Here is a 15,501-nt window from a genome sequence, read left to right as displayed (position 1 = left end):
CAGAAGCTCCCCAGATTACACAACTCATCACTAATAGCAGTAAAGAGCTGCACTGGAGGAATGTGAGGGAGTTCACTTCAGCAGCCACTTTCTCACGTGCATAAGTTCATTGTGACAGACTGAAATATTACTGTATGTCTGAGTCTGTCTGGTACACTGGAACTGACCACACTATTCCACTTTTTCTTCACAGGTAAGTTTTCATTGTATGTTGTCTCCATACTGATGAAGCGAAGTAGTCTCCTGAATTTTGAAAAATACTTTATATCCTGAATTTTTAGCAATGGTCAATACAGTAAGAACTAACACACTATTAATACTAAGCCCATCAGATAATTGAAAAATAAACCTTGATTCCAGTGGGTTAATCTAATTTGCTAGTAAGTTCTAGCCTGGGTATATAGCTCATTAAAATTTCCTAAGGAAGCTAATTCCAAAGCCAGTACAACAGGATATGAAAAGCATGCTTTATATCAGGTCAGTTATTGAGGTTTTCTTCCTTTTGCTATTTTATCTTGCAGTTAAATTTTTCTTCAAATAAGCAAATTTAACAGTAGGTTTGAGTACAGCTTGAACTCTGGCATCAATAAGTTACAAGCTAGCATGGCACTCAAAAAGCAGCAGAGATTCTGATACCGAGCAGTGAAGGGATTCTTTCCCTGTCCATAATGGGATGGAAATGCTAATATTGAATCCTTTCTTCTTACCCTCCCAAACTATTTAGTTTCACATAATCTCAATGCTCACTCTAAGCCCACTGCTCTTGTTGCAGGATATTATTTTGAAACAATTGATGTTTCCTGTCAAGACTTAAGCAGAATCCAAGTTTTTCACTACAGCAAGCTTCAGGAATAGAAGAAAAGTGATCAGTTATTCACAAACTTTTCCCAGTGCAAACAGAACTTTGTTTCATTGTTGTACTTTCAGGTTAGAAAAGCATCTTGCAATCACAGAAGCATAGAAGAGAAGGTTCTAGAGCAGAGTTCTGCAAAGAATGACAGGGACCTGTAGTCTGTTTCTAGTGCTGTTCTGTACAGAGGGTCCTGGTTTGATTTACCTTTTCCATCTCTAGAACTTTATCTTGCATCTCCTTCAGGGCACAATGGGATTCTGCTTCACTCAGCCTGGCTTGGACCAGCTCTTTTTCCAGCTGTAGCACAAAGTCTTCACTGTATCGTGAACTGCATTTATGCTACAAAGTTTGCAGAAATATGTTTAGTATTAAGTACAGATTGTTTGAAAGGGGTTTATATACCAGATTTGGTGGGAAAAGTACATTAAAATGCTTAACATCAGGAATACCAGCATAAGTGCTTACCTTATACAAGTCTGTAAATGTCAATCTAGACTGCTAACAAACTTATCCCTACTGCTCTGCCTCTCAAACAACTGCACCTCCACACAGCCAAATGTGTCTGCCAGATCTGAGACCCCTACTAGTACTCACAAGCAACAACCCATACTTTTCTCTCACTGTCAACCAAATTGAAGGATTCTCAAACAATCTGTGATTATTTTGTGATCTGAAGAAAAAGATGTTCAAGAAAGACTAGCAATTACAAGGTTAACACAAGTATCACTGAAACCCTGTTCACTTAAACTCCAATTCAACAGAATGCTTTCATAATCTTGGATTTAAAATAAAACTACATATGCTTCAATGCACAATGACTTTGGTTTGCCTCTTTCTTCACTCCAGCTCTTGGCTCTCATTTGCTCATACTCTATATATTCCTTCTGAGATTCAGATACCTCCAACTGAAGCACTTACATTCAAAAGACTTACTTTTCCCACAATCAGTAGTTTAAAAATACATTTTATCTCTTTCCTGGGTTTCTTTAAAATTACTTGTCAGTCTGACAGATTGTCAAACTTGCTCAATAGGCAACACCAACCTAAATCAGCCTTTAAATTTCTGATTGAAGAAAAAAGTGGGTGATGAAATCCTCAAAGTGTAGTTGTTTAGTTACTTTGTTGACATAGCTACCCTGGAAATTACATTTAGAGGAAAATAATTTAATATACTTTTGATGTCATTAACTACATTATGAAATACAAGTACTATGCTTGGATGCATAGATTAAGTTTTAATTAACAATTCAAGTTATAAAATATTATTCATGATACTAAAGATACAACTGTGTCTTACTTTATGTTTGCATCAAACAATTTCGTTTTCTGCAACTAAAATCAGTAAAAAAATGAACAGAAGTCTTCAGTCCCACATGCTTCTGTTAGGATGTGACATTCCCTTACTTTTTATGTACAAATAAAAGGCAAACAGGACAAAACAAGGATTTAAATGTAACTATATGGTCAAGAAAATATTTTTTTATTTGCTTTTATACTTCTGCAGGCCAACTAAACCTTCTGTCACAACTTACAGTAAAATCCAAATTCAAAATGTACACTTCTCTTAGTGTTACTGTATTTCTTGTATGTATGTGCCTACAGGAAGCTGTAATGGAGGGGATAGGTACAAAGCATTAAAAGGCAAAGGCAGCTCAGGCAGGCAGCTTTTAGTGTCACTGACACCATCCACTTAAGCACTCAGCATACTGTGTGCAAGTGAACACACACAGAACCCAGATACAGTATGATCCTTTTACATTAATTCTCCCTTATACAATACTAATCTAATTCATATTATTTTCAACCCACACAATGTTTTTGCCTCAGCAAGCAGTGGAGGCAGACCTGATTTGAGTGTAAGGAAGAGGATGGTGGACAATGCTGATTCATTTCTACAGCTGCTTCACATCACATAGCAACACGAGTACCAAATGTAACACCATGCAGAGGCAGAGAAGAAGCAACCACTCTTTAATTCCCTCACTGTTTGTACAAGTTCATCCCATGATACACACAGCAGCTTAGATGATGGACTCTACATTTCATGTTCCAGATTTCTGTCTGTGATACATATGGAATGAGAGCAAGTGCAGCGTTCTCTCTCTTGTAAAGTAGGAAGTTCTCTAGTATTTTCCAGGACACTGAGAGAAAACAGCAGATTTAAAGAACTGAATACATGCTGATTTTGCAATAATGTAAGTGTATTCTATAAAAATCTAACTGATGTTTATCAAATAATGAGTAATAGATAATGTAAGAAAAGTTATTAATCCAGTTTCAGGCATGTGTCGTGCCATCTTTAAATCTGTCTTTAGGTTTTGCCTGCCTAAGGAATATGGTAAGAGTACTTTTATTTACTTAGCCACAACAAACTTGATATACTGGTAAAAAACCCCAGCTAAGATCAAAACAGACTAACAAGATCAAGATTCACAAATTAAAAGTTGTGAGTTTTGCTACCTAGTAAAACAAAGCACAATTTTAATAATTTAGTATATAAAGGTAATACAAGTTTACAGTTAGAACAGTGTTTGAAAACTACTTTTAAATTGACTGCAGAAAAAAAGATCTGCTTTTATATATTTACCTTAAGGCCTAGAATTTCTGACAAAAGCCACAATGCAAATACAGACTTTCAGGCACCACCAAACATTTTAACCACAGTAACACTTTCTTGTCCATGTTGAAGAGACATATGTAATATAAAGGGCTAAAACTGTAGTTCGACAGCCATTTCATTCTGAAAGAAACAAGTCCTTGCTTGGCTTCATACAACTGGATTTATTTCCACACAACTTTTCTTAAACATAACCATAGCAAATATTATTTTGACTGATGACAGATACAATTACACAATGTTACTCCAGTACACTATACTGAAGAGCAATTAACAGATGATTCAGCAGCTCCCAGCTAACTTTGTTTACACATTTAAGCACTAACTGTAGTACTTCCCTAAATACAGTATTCTTATCTTCTGCTTTTTCATTGCAAGTCAGAACACAGTATTAGGAAAGTATACTGTAAAATAAAGTGAAGCCTTCCATAAACTCATTTACAAGCATATATTCCCAATATCAATTACTGTGTTCTTAATTATTATCAGTCATTTTAGCATGAGTTCCTGAAAAGAAACTATGCATTATGAAGTTGCTGTAACAATAACCACATACATCACTATAAATTACCTTGCAAAATGCATATGCTTCCATCTGAATGCTTAGTCAATTAAAATTCTATCTTCACATAATATAGCTGAAGAGCCTATTTAAAAATAAGATGTGAACTAATTTTAGCTTGATTAGCCTCCAGTTTATCAGATTCAATTTTAAAGCATTCAGACTAATGAACCGGGTAATCATTGACAATTACAGTGTCACAGGGAAAGACAAGATTTGCATTCTGGAGGTGTTTTCATCCAGCAAGAAGCTACCCTTTTCATTTAGAAACACAAGGGGAAAAGAACAGAAAATAAAACTTTCAGCACATAATTATCAGGAGTAAGTTACAACAAGCTGATTACCCTTTCCCCCAACTCCTCAAATACCATTGCTCTTGGCATGCCTCAAAAGAAAACTGTATTTCATTCAAGTCAGGCAAAAACTTCCTCTATACAATTCTTGATTTACTAGCATACTAGCAGCATTAGGAAGAAGCCACCTTCCTCTTAATCATCTCATAACCCACCATGACTTGCCTTTGGCAAGCTTCTACATTTAAAGACCAGACAAGCCAGAGAGAGATTAGTATTATTTGTTAGTATAATGATTACCTCTTTAAGAAGACTCCACACTTCATAATGAAGTCATTCTGGTTTAAATAAAAACTATCTATAAATAGCTTAGCACAGTAAAAAATAAACCTGTATGTAATTTGGGCTTCTGGTGTTGGGCTTCAATCAAAAGAATACTCCTCTACCCTTCTCTATATTAAGAAGTGCTGCAGGGGAGAATTTCTTCTGACACAAATCCAGTAAATACCTTCAATACTTACCTTAAGCCATCCAACCTATGCTATCCAAACTCATAGAACAGATAGCATAAATCCTTGATAATACTCAAATACAAATATACAACCTTTATACAAAAGATATGCAAACCTTCTTAGAAATACAATTGTTTAGATAATTTTTGCTACCAACAAAACAGTGGGGTTTTTTAATCCCACAGTGTTGTTCAGAAGAGGCAGTTGCAAGTACTCTTAGGCAGTTCTTCTAATATATTTCTATTCAGAAATTCATATCCAAACACTAGAGTTTTTATCATGCTGAAACAGACGATTCAAGACTGAAAAATATGTAGATGATAAAATATATACAATAGATGCTGTATCTTTAAATAAGCACATGAAGTGCTATGAAGTGCAATAAGTTTACAAGTTTACAGTGCAATAATTCTTGCTTACAATAAACAAAGCTGAAATAATTAGAGAAGAAAACATTAAAGCAGACAAGGTACTCGCAAGACAATACTGAAAAGGAGTATTGCCAAGAACAAAGCTGCTGGCACTAGCAAGTGGCAAAAAATTTACCAGTGTACAGAAAAATATCAAAATTCCAAATAAATCCATGCATTCCCACCAGGTGGAGCCCTAAACGCATGCAGCTGCTTACATTTGTTGCTCCCACATCCATGCTTGGAAATAGTTAAAGACTGTTCAATTACATGTTTTACTGATGCAGCAGAATCTAGTGACTGCTCCTCACTTAAACCATTTTAACACTTTCACCACACTGTCTGATTCTGATGGGTCTCAAAGCCACAGTGCTATTCCCTGCACTTCAGAATAAGCCAGCGGTTAGGCACAAATCTGTCTGTAACCAGATGGATTTACAGTCTCAGTTCCACACACACTGTCAGTTATCCTACAGCCATGTTCAAGTGGAGGAAAACAATGCTGCAAGCATGGAAAGAAGGAAGCATGCTCATAATTTAACTTACTCTCCATTCTCACAGTACTTGTCTATTTGTCTGCACTCACAGCTCCAGCCCAGCCAAATTTGCAATCCACCGTTATCTAAGGTTTTGCTCAGGATCAGGTCCCATACCTGTCAGGCAACCTGTCAGGCCTTCCCATCATTGCTACTCAGTAAGGTCCCCGGGATGGTTAAAGGCATTAGCTTTAATAGTAATTTTCCCACCAATTAACAAATAAATAAATATAGTATCTTAGTCTTCTAATAACTTTTAATTGCATACAGGTCATTAACATGGATGCCTCTAAAAAACACATACCAAAGGTATGTGTACTATTGTAATCAGACAATAAACACCTGGATATCCAAAAGTCTATAAACTCATTGCATTTTACTTGAAAGATTATAATATATCTAAAAATGTTGGAAAGCATTACTAGACCATCCCCATCTTCCTAATCATAATTTCTTCATATTTTTCCCCATAAAGAAATTATTCAAGTTCTATAAAAAGCAGTATTTCACATGAGAGAGTAACAGCTCATTAATCACTTCTTACAACTATTCTAAAATGCGTGTCTTTTTTATACTGAAATGCATTAAACAGACATAATAAACTAGTCCTAGAATCTTGCATTTAAGTTGTGATTTCTTTTCAGTCTAACAGTAAATCTTTACCTTCCAATATGAGACAAAGGTATTTCTAGAGCTTTGGTGGAAGACATGTAAAACAAACTGCCATACTAACATTAAGAAACCTGGTAAGCAGCTGCAGTATACTTAGTTCTAGTAAGCTGCATTTCATACTCCTGAAATTCCCAAGACTCTGGACAAGTAGTTGGATACCACTTAAAACATATATGAGGATATTCACATCAACATAGTGGTGCACAGTTTTAGTCAGCAAGTGAAGATGCTAAAATGCTTCCCCCTGCCCACCCAAAGAGAAGATACTGAGCACTTCAAGTGTCTTAGGGGTAGTAATTTCAGTCTTACAGCAACAGTCAGAAGTCTTGACCATTTTGCTACCTAAAACACAGAGTGCACACAAGTGCAGCACTAGAAAAGGCTACTAAAAATTATTTTCCTGCTCCATATGCACATAAACCCACATTTTTAAATCAAGTTCTGTAGTTCCAAAATCAGGGACAATACTCCTCTACTTCAGCAAGCAGTAAATTTTAGCATATTCGGAAAAAAAACCCAACAAATACAGGTACACAGAAAAAACATTAATATGAAAGAAACTGACTTCAGTTATACACTAGGTAAGGGCACTGTGAATCAATGCTCAAATTTGAGTATTCAGAGTGACACAACTTGCAATGACTAGATTTTTAGCATTAAGAGCTATCAGAGGTTGTATGTGTGGTTTTTTTGTATTTATTTTGTGGAAGGGTTTTGGGTTGTTTTGTGTTGTTTTGTGGGAAGTTTTTTGAATTTTTTCCTTGGTGGATTTCGTTGTGGGTAGGTTGTTTAGGTTTTTTTATTAACTTATAACTTACACCTATCCAGGGTTATGAATCTCATCTATCAGTAGAACAGAGCAAAATTTCATTTAGTCCAATTTGTGTAATTTTAAGAATGCAAATCACAATGAAAAGGGGTTTACAAAGACAGCACAGAGACCATGTCATGTAATGATGAGGAAAAATAAACACATGTAACAAAGATGAGATGATGTGCTGCCAGGCTCCTTACCCATTGCTGCTGTTGCTGGAGCTCCCTGATGGTATTCTCAGCTTGCTCCAGTTTAGTATTGGCCTCATCACTCTGCTGTTTGATGGTGGCCAGCTCCCGTTTTATGAGGTAGTTTTCCTCAGCCTCCTGGGCCCTTGTCACTTGTCCCTTAGGACATAATTCATTTTTTTAAGCAGTTGACAAATCCAAGGAAAACTACCTTTGTGATGCTTAGCTGCTTATTTCATCAGATTGGTTTTGCAAACAGCACAGAGTACAATTGGTAGAAATTTTAGGACAAAGTAGTACTAAAAAGCTGCTTTAGTACTTTATTACAAAGTTCAGCATCCATTTAGCAAGCACAGTTTTGTACTTGCATTCAATAAAATTCCTTTCATGCATTATTACTCAGTTGTACATGCACAGATTGAGGTTCACAATATTCAATTTCATTGTTAATACAGTGTCATAGAATCAATTTGCCACAGGAATTTGTACAAAAAATTACAATAGGTTAGGAAAATTACTATAACGTGCAGGTATTGGGTTTATATATTTTTAGTAAATGAAATTAAACAAGTCTCTAGCAGGATATATTAGCTCTGTATTTATTCCAAATCAGCAAAGCAGGGCTAGAATACAGCATGCAAATATGCATGCATTAAAGCAGTTGGGGTTTTTTATGAGTAGAAGGAGAGTCATACAGTAAAAGACTAAAAGACTATACCTGTATCAATCTATCTGCCAAGGAAGCACTTTCCTACAAAGGAAAAATTCAGATAGGAATGAGGAAAAGGGAAACCAAAATAAAAGGGGCTGAAATAGTGACAAAAAAGACCAAGAGCTGATAGAAAGAAAATGCCCAAATTCTACCCATTTTCTGTGCACACTCTTTCTGTAAAATCAACAACTCTTCATATAAATGAAGGCAACTCAGACTGAAGGCCCCAGGAAGAAGATTTTTCTGCAACAGATTTTCTGCAACAGTCCATCTTTGTTACAAAAAGGTTTCAAAGCCAGATTTCTGTAACATTTAAAGAGATTGGACATTTAACATTTAAGGAGATAGGGTGTTTTTATTTGAATGGCTTACTTCCCTAATCAACGAAAGTTACTGAAGCATTATCTGACATGATTGAATAGATAGATGCAAGACACAATCTACAGTCCCCCCACAACATGAAACAAAGGCATAATTTGAGCACAGAGGGAACTCCACTAAGCACTGAGGCACTCATGCAGCACTACAGCTTCCACTAAGATGAAGCAGGAAAGTCAAATGGTGCAAACTGACAGACAAGTAGGAAATGTCAACTATGACAGCTAATGTTCTGTTTTACTGAACTCTTGCAGTAACTCCTTGAGCAGTTCATAGATTCTCTTTCCTTGCCAAACTTGCAAGACAAATTCAGTTTTGTACACTGACAAGCCCTACCATCCTGCTGTTGCATTTAATTAATTTCTATTTTATCGCCTCTGAAACCACTTAATTTTTTTGAACATTCTACAACAGAGATACACATCTATTCCCAGACCTTCTTTGTCCTTGAAACTTCCACTAAAACTGAAGTTCAAACTGGTAGGTAAGAGCTATTACTTAGAAGTTAAGGTACATTAAGGAAATCACAACTAAATCAGATGGGTCTGAATGATGGAAAAGTATTTTAAAAGTAAGTTTCCAACAGAAGAACTTCCTGTATTTTTCACACTTTATGATGTCTTTCACGATGATAACAATCGGCAGAAATTCTTATTAATAGATATTTTCTCATTTTGAATTGTTTTAATTTCAATTAGACTGGGATTTTCTGAAGGTGAATTCTGAAATTCTAAGTACAGAATTTGCAAAAGCACTAGCATCTGGTAGTTCATCCTGGATTTCATAACTATAAAAGAAAATATTTCAAACCTCTACAAGTGAAGCGTAAAACAAGGATATTACCTATTATATATTTGCCAAGGGCATTGAAATGATTCACTATAGCTTTGAGCTTCTCAAAGAGAGCCTAATCTTTGCCATTCATTTTATAAATCTCCAATACCAGAAACAAAAATGTCCATAAAATTGTATTTTTGGTCACAATTTTCACAATGTCCTTATTATGCATCTTTTCCAAACGAAATTCTGAAATCAGTTAATTAGAATTTGACATAGACGGACTGCTTTTTAAGAAATTGCAGTGAGGTTTAACATCTGAAGTGTGAGGTCTTTCAATTATGTCACTCTTAATTGAAACGTTACCATTTTCTTCCCTGTGAAATATGAACAACTGTTTGCAACTCACAAGAACATTCAATTGTATTTGTTGAAAGATGGTCCCTGTTTGTCCCTGCTGCTGGTCCCTGCTTGTCCCTGCCCTAAGCAGAACAGTTCAGATGCAATCTGCCACAGGAAATGTGATACCAGGATACAGGAGAGGCCACTGGAGAACAGTTTGCAAAATATCCACAGCAGTCTTCATGCATACTTTTGAAGTTTCAGTCAGCTACAAAAAAACCTAACAGAACTCTACTCCAGACTAAATATATGAAAATAAGTCTTTAGATATTCTCCCCACCATGTACCCAAAATTGCCACAAAACCTAAAAACTACATAGAATGAATGAATGGCAGTGTTCCTGTTCTCAATATGAATGCTGCAACATCTCTCTGGTCATTGGTAAGTCTGTCATTTTGCTCCTACATAAAAACACCGAGCAGCTTCAGGTTTTCAAAACTGAGGATTCTCTCACAATGACCTCTTTTCCAACCAACCAGTCCACTGTTTCATGGAGTCTTCTGGACTTTGAACATATGCTTCTAATTCAGCAAGAAAACAGTACCACACAAGCTGGGTATGTCAAAATGTTTGATTTTATAATCACTAAGAAGCAGCCATAACCTTACATATTTAAAGCACTGACCTTAATTTATTGGTGATAGCCATGTTATTTGGCTAAGCACTGCTAGTAAACACCAGAGATTATCAGGAAAACAGTAAACTATAATTCTAAGATTCCCATTTCATATAATGAAATTGCCATCAATAAAGTCTAAATTAATTGAGATAAATCTAATCCCCAACATACTTACTTTTTCTAGTGTTTCAATGCGTTGTTTTAGGAGTCTATTTTCAGTTCGTAACCTCTGGAAGGTAAACAGTTCACAAATCCATTTCTCAAGTTATGAATTGAAAGTCTGATAAAAGCAAAGCAAACTAACAACATTTTTATCTCATCACATCCGTGAAAATCAATATAAATCAAAAAAATAATTAGTGACCTTCTTAATATCCTTTCATATTACATACTAGTTCAAAATACGAGTTTAAACAGCTTGGTACGGCAAAAGCAAGAACACATCTCATGTTATGCAAAAGCATCAGCTGTATGTCTGCAAATGAACCATGGGGCTTAACCCCACACCAGACTCGACAACCCCCCCTTCATAAGAGTCAGTCTTCATGGTTAAGAGGCATGAAAGTGCACTCCCTGCACTAGGACAAGCTAAGGAGGCAGCTACAAGGTTTCCTTCCCTTTTCACACAAGAATTTACATAAATCTGTAAGTTTATACTGAGAATTACCTCAAATGCCTCAGAAGTAAGAATGAATTGTACTGAACACCAAACTTTACCAAGTGCACTTCCTGTAAATTTTAGCAGTCAGCACTGAGACAGAAGAGATCCATACCCCTCAGAACAGGGCATTGGATACATGTTCAGTAAATGCTTTCTTCTGACAGACTAAAAGGCAAACTCAAAATATGGTTGTTTTTCTATCTCCCCTAAAATAGTCTCTTCTGCTAAGTCAGAAATTGTTTACATATGTCCCAAAGTAGGCCCTAGAAACAGACAGCTTTGTATTGTTTGGTTGGGGTTTTTTGGTTGGTTTTTTGTTGGGGTGGGCTTCATGGTTTTTATTTTGGGGATGTTTTTTGCTTTCTTCTTTTTTTGGGGTGGGATGGTGGCAAGAACCAGAAAAGTATTTGAAATGAGTTTGTATACTAGAATCTAAAGTTACAGTTGTCTTTCATATGCTTTTACTTTGTCCTGTTCTGCAGAGAGTTGTCACTTGAGCCCTGCAAATCTGATTTGAGCTGCTGCTACAGCAGATACTGCTAACTGCCTCACTGCCTGGTACAATAATAAACTGCCTGAAAAGGCTCCTAATACCTTTGTGCTCCCAGATAAGTCTCACACTAATTTTTCTGAAGAACTGATGCCTTAAAAACTGATATAGAAAGGCAAAATGACTAGCAGTGGACAGGAAGAAGGAAGGCTGTACCTAACTCCCTCAACAGAGCTTTATATAATACACTTGCACATCATTTCTCTCAATGTCTTTTCTCATAGAACTGGCTAAAAACACAAGGAAGAAAATCCAGATCAAACAACATGCTGTGGAAAAAAAAGTGAAACGGGAAAAAAAGGCATCAAAAGCCTATTTATGTCACAAGAGCAAAAAGATGCAGTGATTAAGTACATCCAGGAAATAGGCCAGTTAATAAAAAGAGAAAAATAAACACTGGCAGCTTGGCTTTTTCCCCCAGTTTATATTAACTGCAAAAGCTCCAAAAGAAAAAGTGATTGCAGACAGAAGATACTACAATTTGGGTCCAATACATAAGAAAAATCAAGATCTTAAAATCAAAGACAATCCACTTAAGTGCACTCTATGAAGTCTATCCTAACATGTGTCATACAAACCTCCTGTGTGGAGCACCTACATCTAAACCAGCATATTTGGAACCTCTGATAAATGAGGGCATCTGTTATTAAGCTTTTGTCAGCAGGAAATACTAATAAAATAAGTACAGCAGGTCCCCAAAGATTTTTGTTTCATGTCCACCAGAAGCCTCAAGGTCACTGTAGGTGTCCTTTATGAACAGACATCCCCAATATAAAAGGTGAAAGAAAATAATTTGGGGATCTTAATTATGTCCTGCTACATGCAGAGATCAAACATGTAACTCCCCATCTAGGAATTAAACTCATTCATAAATAAATTTGCTGAGGGTTCCTTACTTTAATTTCAACTTGTTCTTCCATTTCTTTTGTCTTTATTGTAGTGTACTCTTTTTCTAGCCTAAAAATTAGAAATAGTAAATTATGATCAGAAACATTGTGGATAATTTACTTGTTGGTGTAATACCTAATAAATAACAGTAGAACAGAGATACAGATTATTGATACTTCCTCTGAAATGCACTCCTGTAAGTGCTTTGACTGGACCTTGAATTTAAACACAGATTTCAGTAGATATGACTGAACCAGCACTCTGAAGTGCAGGAGTTTTGTTTGGATACATTACAGTGGCAGCAATTTGGAGCTACTCTGTAACAACCCCTTTATGTGATACAGTCATCATTTCAACAGATTCAGCCAAAGGAAATCAGAACTTGGGAAGCCTGGAAGAAAAAGATGCAAAGAAATCTGAGAAAAATACCTTAAATATAAACCAATTTTAGCTTCTACCCAGCAAACCAAATGAAAAAGGAGGCAAGAAAAACCCACAAGCTAAGATAACAATGCCTCTACAGAAGGCAGATCAGGAAGTTCAGACTTGGAATGGCAGGATTTTCAACTACATACACTTGTAAAGGTTTGCAAAGAAAATATTTTTCCTGAAAGCTTTGTTGTTACTTCTTTTTTAGAGAAGACTGCTCACTCTACTGATCATAGGCTGCTGACAGAAAAAAAAAAAGAAAAATATTGACAAATTCAGCTTGGAAGACCCTGGGCACAACCTGCAGTGCAACAATGAAAATAAGGTACTTTACAATCAAGGGGTGACCCACCAAACTTAATCCTGGAAAATCACACTGCCTGCAGCTTGGCTAATCAAAACAAAATTTACTAGAGGCAGAAGAGACATGCAATTAAAAACAACAAGTAGTGGTATTCTCAAGATTTCGAACACCAAATGAAAGTTGTTTTACTGTTGTCAATGTTACTACAAAGTTGTATCAATCTATATTTTAAAAAGCACTAATTTTGACTATAAATGCACTTTACCACCATGATTATTTTTCCAGTTCCTGAGAACTAAAATCTTTAGAATTCAGGCCAGATTGTAAAAGTTTCATCTCTCTTCCCTGCTTCACTCTGAAAAAACCCCCCCCATTCTCCCTTCCCACCAGAAAACCACCCTCTACCCAGCCTCTCATTCAGTTCCTTTTTACAGAAGTGCTGTAATTCCCCATAACCTTCAGTTTTTTTCAAAAGCTTTTTTAATTATTTTTGTAAGTGAGATATAGCTTTGTTATATTTAAGAAAAATAGCAAATACTACTTTAGAAATTTTTTTTGCAGACAGAACTTCAGTTTTAACTGTTTATATAGTATAAAACCCCCAAAAAATGTAAAGACGAAAAATTCAAAATGAAACACTGAATAACATTTCTTAAGGGTAAACAAACAGTAACTCAGCAACAGTATAATCTATTTTCTCAAAATGTAATACCTACTTTTTCATCTTTTTTGCATTGTATTTGACCTGGTAAGACGCTTGGATTAATTTGTCTGGACCACTGTCAAACTGATGTGGAATGACCTTTTGAAAGTGCTAAAAGCAATCAGAGCACAAGATTACATATAATTAACAGCTGCAAGGAAATATACATACACTACACATTTCAGATATCTCTTAAAATTATTATAAACAATAATAAATAAATAATAAAATTATTATAATGTTACCTGTAACATTCCTTCCATGTCAAGTTGCAGTAATTCTGCCTGGTTCATCTGAAGTAATGCTAAGCCTACTCGAAATACTATCTCTAAACCCTGAAAAGAGAAATTAAAAAATATCCAACAATTATTCATTGTCAACAGAACAGAGTTTTTCTACTATTTAGTAACATTGGAAATCTCACCCAAGTAAGCACAAGTAAAGGGGCTACCGAAAAAAATCTCTCAACAAATGGCTTCTGTGTTTTTTTGGTTTTTTTTTTGTTGCAAGGACAAGCAGTCTGGCTATTTGTCCTGATGCCAGACATCTCCCTCAGGGAAGTTCGTGATGAGGCAAAATCTCGAGTGACAGGAATTCTCTAAGTCAGCTCTATCAACCGTTTTAAGTATATCTAGTAGAAAAGGCCTCAGTACTTCTCAAAAAAGCTGTTTTCATTTCAGACACAGCACAGTGCAGTTAAACTACAAAAAAAAAAAAAAAAAAAAAAGGAATGTATCACTACATACCCCATCTTGGACTTTCCTGAGGGCAAGCTGAAAGGATCCACCTTTGACTTACTGCTTTCTTAAAGCTGATTGCAGACCAAGCATAAGCTATGATTTGTTACTAGTTACAATTATGCAAAGCTCTAATCCTAACCACAGCATAGGTGTCTTTGTGATAATGACACTGAATAATTCCCTAAATTTCTTTGTCACCGATCTGCATCTGGACAGTAAAAGGAACTAACACTCCCGCTTCTTGGCTTGCATATCCCCAATGAACTTTAACTTTGCCCCAAAAGCAGCATTAGTTTCCACTGCAAACTCACCATAATACTGAGGAATGGATGTCCCTGCTTTATGCAATGCTAATGCACTGCATCCAGAAAGAACAGATTTGGGAACACGTCAACAGGCTTAGGGAACAAAGCTACCCACAGTACCAACATTCAGTGACTTAGCTGCTCTCCTCCTTGACAAACTGCAAACATAGACACCTTCCCTTAGAATAATCTATCAGCATAAGAAATAAAAAGCAAGACTATGAGATTTGTCCATCATGATGGGATTTATACCACTACCTACATAAGTGCTTTCAACAGCTACTCTTGAAATATAACGTAGGACTACTATTTAGTAGTTACCTCAGACATAAAGATATCAAATATTCTCGTTGCAATTGGTAGTGGAAAAGTTGTAAGGAATATAGTTAAAAACCATGACGATGCATACATAGAAGTGTGGAAACTCTGAGACTGAAAGTGCACATAAAGCTCCGGAAGATGTTCCTGGAAAAGAAGAGAAGTAAAATACACAAGTATGTTAAGCTTCTGCTTCTAGTTTTAGTGCAGACATGTTTTTGACAAATTTTGAATATAAGAAAATGATTGATACTCAG

At 35.9% G+C, this 15,501-nt stretch overlaps 1 protein-coding gene across 4 annotated transcripts in view; it reads right to left on the bottom strand.

Annotated features, from left to right (window-relative positions):
• Positions 1-15,501, bottom strand: part of EVI5 (ecotropic viral integration site 5) — a 76,763-nt gene that overhangs the window by 38,360 nt on the left and 22,902 nt on the right. For 2 of the 4 annotated variants that reach the window (XM_005520976.3, XM_014250833.2), the window contains 8 exons: positions 15,248-15,391; positions 14,127-14,216; positions 13,895-13,992; positions 12,454-12,514; positions 10,522-10,575; positions 8,176-8,208; positions 7,470-7,616; positions 1,058-1,192 (listed from right to left, as the gene is read on the bottom strand). In XM_005520976.3, coding sequence (XP_005521033.1) covers positions 1,058-1,192; positions 7,470-7,616; positions 8,176-8,208; positions 10,522-10,575; positions 12,454-12,514; positions 13,895-13,992; positions 14,127-14,216; positions 15,248-15,391 — 762 coding nt within the window. The remainder of the gene's footprint in view (positions 1-1,057; positions 1,193-7,469; positions 7,617-8,175; positions 8,209-10,521; positions 10,576-12,453; positions 12,515-13,894; positions 13,993-14,126; positions 14,217-15,247; positions 15,392-15,501) is intronic. The other 2 variants (XM_088060244.1, XM_088060245.1) reach the window with 2 other exon arrangements.

The sequence above is a fragment of the Pseudopodoces humilis genome, chromosome 10 (assembly GCF_049639895.1).
Source record: "Pseudopodoces humilis isolate 2021_Gansu_Grassland_sample_001 chromosome 10, ASM4963989v1, whole genome shotgun sequence".
Lineage (NCBI taxonomy): Eukaryota > Metazoa > Chordata > Aves > Passeriformes > Paridae > Pseudopodoces > Pseudopodoces humilis.
Note: the sequence above shows the minus strand (reverse complement) of the source record. Positions and strands in the feature narration are given on the sequence as shown.